At 43.7% G+C, this 8,776-nt stretch overlaps 1 protein-coding gene across 2 annotated transcripts; it reads right to left on the minus strand.

The window, feature by feature from the left end:
- Positions 1-2,054: 2,054 nt before the first annotated feature.
- kcnv1 (potassium voltage-gated channel modifier subfamily V member 1) lies at positions 2,055-8,776 on the minus strand. Of its 2 annotated transcripts, XR_002836285.2 has the most exons (4): positions 8,597-8,776; positions 5,318-6,270; positions 3,210-3,813; positions 2,055-2,262 (listed from the first exon to the last, which is right to left on the minus strand). XR_002836285.2 is itself a non-coding variant. In XM_023796487.2 (3 exons), exons 2-3 carry the CDS (start codon positions 6,261-6,263, stop codon positions 3,299-3,301), a joined length of 1,461 nt encoding a protein of 486 aa, XP_023652255.1. In that variant the 5' UTR covers positions 6,264-6,270; positions 8,597-8,776; the 3' UTR covers positions 3,074-3,298. The 2 variants fall into 2 exon arrangements, 1 of the variants encoding a protein (XP_023652255.1); XM_023796487.2 differs by lacking the exon at positions 2,055-2,262 and having other exon boundaries at positions 3,074-3,813.

Raw genomic sequence — 8,776 nt, forward strand, 5'->3', positions numbered from 1 at the left:
TTCATTAATAATTATATTATATTATTATAATTATATTATAATAAATAACCAAAGACATACAGTCACTGATTCTGTATCAAAATGCTATAACTTTAGAATGACATTACATAAGCATTCATAAATAACATCCTCTATAGGGCCATTTACTTAAAGTGTTACTGTGTTATATAGACTTACCCATAATCCCCTTGTGGTCAATCACCATTCCCTCTACCAATCCACATTAATGTATGTAGTTTAAACCACTATTAAACCAACATGCAGCAAACTAGATATTTTTTTTTAAATCTGCATTCTTAAATCCTGGTTTAATCCTGGTTCTACTGGCAGATGGCTACTTGCTTCCAGGCTCAAAGCTTCTAAAACCTCAGTACACAAGAACAAGGGGAAGCAGGAGACACTGGGAATAACAAAAAAACAGTCAGGTAAAGGGTGGAAGCGACGTTCTAATGCCAGAGATGACCGTCGGCTTATCCGACAGTTTCTCTTGAATCGGAGGATGACATCAAGTGACCTTCTAAAGGAATGGGAAACATTAAGTGCAGGTGTGAAGTGCACTGCTAGGACAGTGTGCTTCAGGCTGCTAGAAGCAGGAATGAAGTCCCATAAAGCAAGGAAGAAGCTCTTCATTAATGAGAAGCAGGGAAGAGCCAAGCTACAGTGTAAAAAAATGTATATTTTACACAGACACGTCCATAAATTGAGAAATGAGTGAAACTAAAAAATTTGCTGTGGTCTCTCAATTTTTTCCAGATCTGTGTATCTGCTGTACACATACCTTCTTCACACAAATCTGCAGTGGCAGCCCTTTGAAGACCCACTCTCTGGTTCCAGGACACTAGCTGCAGAGAAGCTCTACCTCAAACGTCCAGGCGATTAGTCAAAGGGGCTGGACGGGGAGCCGTGTGGAGGTGAGAACGTAGCCTTTGTTCTTTCAGTCATTACTCACAGCTCATGGCCGACAGGGATGTGGACTGAGCAGTAAACCAAAGGCCTCGGTCTAAAGGTGGCCGTATACTTCAAACACCCAGACAAAATTAAATCAAGCACGTCGGCCACAGCGATCTTTCACATACTTAAAATGGGGCCGTCGTCTCGTTTGTTCTGTGCCACGCCGCAACCTTAGAGGGCACAGAATGTTTTGATGCAGCAGACCCACATACAGAGCGCTAAGGAACGTATTGTGGAGAGTTCCGGAGTCGATTTTATAAAGGTGGTAACACCTCATTGTTTGGTTTGATACTAGCAGCGGCACAGACAGTGAAGCCAATATTTTAAATGACATTCGCAGTTAACAAAAAAATAAGCGTTCTATTACAAACATTACATGGTTACAACATTTACATTAACAGAAATACACGAATACACATATTAATGTACAATATTTAAAGTGCAGAGCGGTGCAAAGCATGTTGGTACCTGAATAATTAGTCCTGCTGACCAATCCTGTGGCATCACATTTATGTCAGCCAATCATGGGCAGTGGGTGGATCAGAACAAATGAAAAAGTTTGGCTTGAGGACCCAGCACAGACTGAGCGCCGGGATGACCGCTGTGATCACGCGTCATACGACGTCGTATTGCCCTAACAACATTGATTCCGTCGACTTCTCTGAAGTATACGGGCATCTTAAGCCACTTCCCCTCAGTGTCCACGAGACAGTAACCGCCAAATCAATCCACTCTGCATGTGAGGTTAAATGTAACTGAAACCCAGAATACAGCATGAAAGCCGTCAACACCGGAAACCCCAGAAAACAATATTTTATTGTTTAGAATCTCAGAAAAAAATTATAGACTACTTGTACAGAAAAAGGACAATCACCTAAGAGAGAGGATAACAACAATTCTTACCTAGAGAAAACAGTGCGATTTAATTTACAAACATATTTTGCCCCACTCTGAATATATTCCGCCAGTGGATAACTAGGTCAGTTAATGGGGGTGTTTCTATTACCATAATGGAACTGTTTTTGCAATAATGAAGATACGGTATTTCAAATGGCTTATTAGGATTCTCAGGGAGAAATGGCTCATACAGCAGGCCTCCCTGTCAGCATGCTGATAGCACAACCCCACATCCAGGCAGTCAGTCAGCAGCACATTCATTGATTTCACTGAGGCCATCTTGTCCAAAGTACAAGATGTTAAAACAGTCATTGAGTCGCACTTAGAAGGTACTCAGGCCTGGATGGACTCATTTCTATGTACATCTTGGCTCAGAAGCGAAGGTCCCGGTGACCTTCTGAGACCAGCCCACACCTAGTGAGGACACACAAGGCACATCACTTAAATAAGGTCTCACCAGCTTAAAGCACAGAAGGCTTGAGTATCAACGGACAGAACTACAGGACACATTCTGCTGACAGTTACAGGGCACATTCTGCTGACAGTTACAGGGCACATTCTGCTGACAGTTACAGGGCACATTCTGCTGACAGTTACAGGGCACATTCTGCTGACAGTTACAGGGCACATTCTGCTTACAGTTACAGGACACATTCTGCTGACAGTTACAGGGCACATTCTGCTGACAGTTACAGGGCACGTTCTGCTGACAGTTACAGGGCACGTTCTGCTGACAGTTACAGGGCACGTTCTGCTAACAGTTACAGGGCACATTCTGCTGACAGTTACAGGACAGACGATAAGTGACAAAACACACTGCAGCTTCATATTGCTGTGTAACATTGCAGGTGATAAAATAATATGCTATAAATATTAGCGTGGAACTAAGGGCCACCCCCACCCATCGTCTAACCACTTATCCCCAGGATAATGGGAAGTGGGGGGGGAGGCCTGGAGCCCATCCCAGGCAGCATAATGCTGGGGTACCCCCCCTATGGTGGGTGGTACTCCGTCACAGGTCACATACACTCATATACCCATACGCTGCAGACGATACAGAGACCCCAGTTAGTTTAACTGCATGTTATTAGCCTCAATACTGCTGCTTTGGCACTAACATTAAGGGTAAAACGATAAATATAGTTAAAGCTGAAAAGAAAAGCACTCACCGCTTTCCAATGGGTTAGACTATGTCTTATGTACTTACAATAATAATAATAATAATAATAATAATAATAATAATAATAAGCTGACAGACATGCCCAATACAACATTCCATTTTACCCATTTATACAGCTGAACTTTTTCCTGGAGTAAACTGGGTTAAGTACATCGCTCAAGGGTACAACAGTCAGCCCCACCTGCAGTGTCCCGGTTACCAGGATGTGTCTGTGTCCTTGACCGCCGTGTGGCACCACAGCTGTGCCCGCCCTGCCCCACCGCGTCTCCGTCACCACGCCTCCTCGCCCCCGCCACCGGAGCTGCGCGTGCTGGCCCTCTCGCGGCCCTGCAGCCGCAGCATCTCCACCACGCTGCGGGCATAAGCGTCGCGCAGGTTGAGTCCCGGCGCGCTCTCGGAGGCGGAGCTCCGCGCAAGCCTCTTCAGCGCCTCGCTGTGCCGCAGCGCCGCCTCCTTCATCTTCAGCGTGAAGTAGCAGGCCGAGAAGCGGTCATTGATGATGGCGATGGGCAGCGCCAGGATCAGGATGCCGGACAGGATGCAGAGGAACGCGATGACCTTGCCCAGCGTGGTGTCCGGCCGGATGTCCCCGTACCCCACCGTGGTCATGGAGGTGGTGGCCCACCACCAGGCGCAGGGCACGTTGGTGAAGGTGGTGCCGGGAGCGTCGTGCTCCACTGCGTACTCCACCGTGGCGAAGATGGAGATCCCCACAGACAGGAAGAGCATGAGCAGCCCGACCTCCTCGTAGCACTGGGCGATGGTCATACCCAAGGACTTCAGGCCTAAGGAGGAGCAGCAGGAACAGGTCACAGACACCAGATCACTGTCCTCAAAACACGCCGAATATTGTTTATGGCAGAAAGTGACACTTTTGTACATTTGTCAGATTCACTCAGCGCTGTGTGACATTGCTGCTTTGTGCCAGCAAAGCAGGTAAAGTCACTATTAAAAAACTGAAACCAGAGACACATACAAGCATATATGTTTAGTGACAGGAGTCCAGTTGGTCGCTATTGGCCCTTCTTGTTCTGAACCACTATTTCCATACTGCAAACTGTTGTTCTTTCACCCACAGTGATTTTTGGGGGGACATTTAATTTCCTTCTTCCAATTCAGGGTGGTAGTGCCCTCCCCCGCTACTGCAATTAACTGAGGGCACGGTGACCAGTCATTTTGTCGTGGTGTCTTCTGAAGAATGTGTGAAAGTGATGAAATAAGCAGAGAAAAGAAGTTAAGCAGAAAGGCAAAGCCATTAACACAGAAATAAGCACATACACCAGGTCAGACAGCTCTGGCAACTACTTTTATAAAAGATAACGTTATCAAAACATGTTAAAAGGAAAAAAAAACAATGTTGCCAAATGAAATGCTTCCATCCGTCCATCTGTCCATCCATCCATCCATCCATCTTAAACTAAAAAACCCAAACAGCATCATTTCAGAATGTCAGTCCCTGGCTGGGTCTGCAGTATCCATTTTGCTTAATTATTTAAAAGATTTTGCCCCAGACTCCCATAAACACATTTTTGCTCCAAAACTTTGAAGATTAAAGCCAGTGACAGAGGACAGAGACACTTTTTTTATGTGGACCAGCTCACTTAGAGATCCACATGGGAAATGCTGATACTAACACGCTCCAATAAGAGAAGCCAGGAAGGGGCCTCCTGTGACAGGTCTGGGTCTGAGGTTTGGGGGTGTATCATCAATGGAGTTTGTTATATTGACACAGCCCCCTTCACGCAGACTTCTGTCCTCCTGAGATCCAGCAGTTCATTTTTCTCCTCTGTAGAGGACGTTGTGTTTTTGCTCGTATCTCCAATACTATTCGTTCCACTCTGTTAAGCCCTGTTGTTCCTTACAGAGAACAGTTAGGACTCTAAGATGACATCACACATGGGGTGTGACCTTGCCAACATTTTTAATCAATGATTAAAATTTTAATCAATATTAAGAGAAAATAAAAACCTTTTTTTGCCTAGATTTCAGGAGGTACACTGAATTATGGTGTTAGTGCACCTTTATACACTTATACATGTATTTAAATAATTAACTGTAATGATCATAGATGTTCTGTTATTCAACGTACTTTTTTATTATGGGAGAGTACGGTACCTGTCATCTTTTAATTAATGAAACTGCTAAGACTTATTGGTCCCTGGTTCTGTGTTTAAGTGATGACCTAGAGGGATTCGAATTTAGGGCATTTTACAGCCGTTTGTCCTGCATTTGGCCACCTGGCAATAGCCTCTTTCCCAGAATGACTCTCCCATGTTTAGCTGGTGTTACCTGTGGAATGTCGGCCCAGTTTGAGCATCCGGAATGACCTCATCAGTCGCAGGACCTGCACCACGCGGCCCACGTTCTCCAGCTCGGTGGAGCCGCCGTGCAGGTTCTCCACCGCCAGCGTCACGTAGAAGGGCAGGATGGCCAGCAGGTCGATGATGTTGATGACGCTCCGACTAAATCGGCATTTGTCCCTCACGCAGGCAAAGCGCAGCGCCAGCTCCCCAGTGAACCACACGATGCAGATGTACTCCAGCGTGTCCAACAGAGGGGGCGCCACGATGCCGACCTCCAGGGAGACCAGCGCCATGTTGCCGATGGACACCACCACGAAGAAGATGGACAGCATCCCAAACGTCTTGGCTGCCGCTGAGGAATCTGGCTTCTCCATGATGTTCCACAGCCTCTGTCTGAGGCCTTCACACACCACCCCAGAGAAGTCCTCCTCCTTGCTCTCCATCACCTCAGCGTCCCGGCTGACGTCCAGCGTCTCCTTCATCTCCTTCCTGCGATAGTACTTTTCCCGGCAGCAAGAATCAATGCTGAGCTCATCTATGCCCCAGTACTCGATCTCCTGCAGGAAGGACATAGCGCACAACTCCTCCATCACGTGCAGCCGGCCCGTCTTGTAATAGTTCATGATGTACTGGAAAGTCTGCGAGTTCCTGTCGAAGAAGAACTCGTTCTCCAGGAAGTCGGCGTCATCACACAGGTCCAGGGCGGAGTCACGTGTGGACCGGGCCAGCTTGCCGAGCCGGGTCTCCGGGAACAAGGAGAGCAGCTCCTGGGACAGGATGTAGCGGCTGCCGCCCACGTTGATGACGAAGACATCCAGAGGGTCGTCGCCTGCTTGTGGAGGCACCTCGCTGAAGAAGACACTGGACTCCAGGGACAGCAAGGAGTTGTGGTCGCCAAAGAACTCAACGGGCGTTGAGGCGCAATTGGCCATGTTGGACCTGGGGGGGGGGGGGGTGATCAGTGATCAATAAGAGGGCAGTTACAGCGTTCAGTATGATTTCGTCTCATAGAGGTGCTCAGCCTGTGAGATGCAACAACAAGTTTTGTTAATCTATTTTTATTTCCAGACACCTATAAAATATTTTTGTGTGCAAAAAATGTTAGATGTTGTTTTCCTTATTATACGCAAGGCTAACAGTTATATTAAATATACCTTTAATAATAAGATTTGGAAACATGTTAATATGAAGCAGCTACTTAAAATTTAACTAAAAATTATTATATAATTAATAAGAAGCACTCCGAAAATATTTCTGCGAATTACTGGATAAATGCGGGATCATTCCATGTATATGTGCATGATGAAGTTTCTGCTGTAGGGAATCGGTAATAATTCCTTTCTGTCTCGTAACAGAATCCCTGCCAACAGGAAGAATACCCGACTGAATGAATTGGCGATTTCCCAGCTTTTTGTAAATCGCTCATCAAACATCGAGCACAGAAGGGGAAACGCAGGATTGTAGGCATGTTCCAGTTCTTCAAAACTCTTGTCAAGATTTAAATATTTTAGCTCTACTTGATTAATAGAACAAATGGTACTATTCTTGTGATCATTAATTCCCTTTGGAAAGTTTCACTATATGACGTTGTCATGGTGGTAATTTCAGGACCTGCATATTTAATAAGATCAGTTGGTGCAGGATAAAGCCGGTACCAGTGGAGGCAGAATGAAACGGGAAAGTTGAGATGAGGTCATGTGGTTTAGTGCCTGCACCTTTGATCCAGGTGCATCATGAATTTCACTCAGTAGCAAATTCAATGCACAGTAAAGCTCTTTGCCTTTGTCTTTTATCCCCCTCTGCTAGTTTCAATCACTGTTTTTAAAAGTGACCACTGACCTGCTTCAATTCATAAATTCCAGTCTAAGAACAAAGACCTTGAGAATAACAGTGGCGTCACACATACAACATGCAAGGAAAATAATGAATAAGGTCTGTAAGCACTACACCATCTACTGCCCAATATGATCAGACTGTTTAACTCATTCTATTCAACCAATTACAATTTCAAATAATTCCAAAGTTACAATATGTGCTTTTTAATCACACATTTTTATATCATTGTATGTATCTCTTATAAGGCTGTGTTTGCTTGATCTACGCAGGAGAACAACATGCTCAAAACAGAAATAGTGCAAAGTCAAATTAATGAAACTGTGGTTAGTCCAGAAGTGCTTAGCATAATCTATTCAAACAGGTTAATTTAAAATAAGTGTACTAAGGTTAGTGGAAATGGAACATAACGATAGTCTTTAGCGTCATATATACCATACACAGACACAGACACACACACAGAGACACACACACACACACACAGACACATACACACACACAGACACCCAGGTCTGTAATTATCTTTGTGGGGACTCTCCATTCATTTCTATGAGGAAAATTCTAATCCCAACATGACGACCTTAACCCCTACCCAGCCCTAACCTTAACCATGAGTAACCAAACAAAATACAAGACTTCTGGCAATTTTAGTTTTTTGCTTGCATTCATAGATCTTTGTGGGGACCATTTTTCAGGTTCACATAACGGGTTTTTATCACATTGTGAGGTACAATGTAATATAAACCTAATCCACAAACATACTCTCACAAACAGGGTTGTAATTATATCTTTGTGGGGACTCTCCATTCATTACTATAGGAGGAAAACTCTAATCCTAACATGACGACTTTAATGATTATTAACCAAACAAAATATGAGACTATTGCTATTTTTTACTTTTTTGATTGCATTCATACATTGTGACACCTGAAAAATGACATAAACATAAAAACATAAAAATAAGGTTTCTATTACATTGTGGGGGACGTTTGCTCCTCGCAATTAATATAAACATAATTCACACACACGCACACAATAAATAATCCTGGAATAATAATAATAATTTGTCTTTAAACTGTAATATCCCTGATAATGTCCTGGTTGCTAATCTTAAATCTTTGGTTATTTTACCAACATAACACATTAAAATATACTACAATATATTAAAAATATTTAGACAAGGATTCTTTATTTATAGTGAAACCGTTTTTGAGTCATTATATAAATCTTCCATCCATTTCCTATACCCACCTATAACCACTAGCAGTCAAATACATCCGTACCTCTATCTCTAAATTTATATATAAATAGCATTAATTTCCTTAATTACAAAAAGGTAGATCTATAAAATTAAAGTTTTTGGGCAACCTAATGTCTAAGCTGCCAAATAAGAAGTGTGTCTAGAATACACCAATTTACAAAGAAAAGTTACCTTTAACTTTTATTTCGTTGAGATTTAAACCAGGATTCGGGAATGTCCATCTTCTGGCTCAATCGGATGCCGTCCGATAGTCAGAAGCAAACATTTAGGCTGGATTATAATAACATGCAGCTGCAGAATCCGACTCCCCAAGTAGGTTAGTATAAAGGAGACTCCCCACTGTCGCGCGCA

This window comes from Paramormyrops kingsleyae, chromosome 9 (genome assembly GCF_048594095.1).
Source record: "Paramormyrops kingsleyae isolate MSU_618 chromosome 9, PKINGS_0.4, whole genome shotgun sequence".
NCBI lineage: Eukaryota > Metazoa > Chordata > Actinopteri > Osteoglossiformes > Mormyridae > Paramormyrops > Paramormyrops kingsleyae.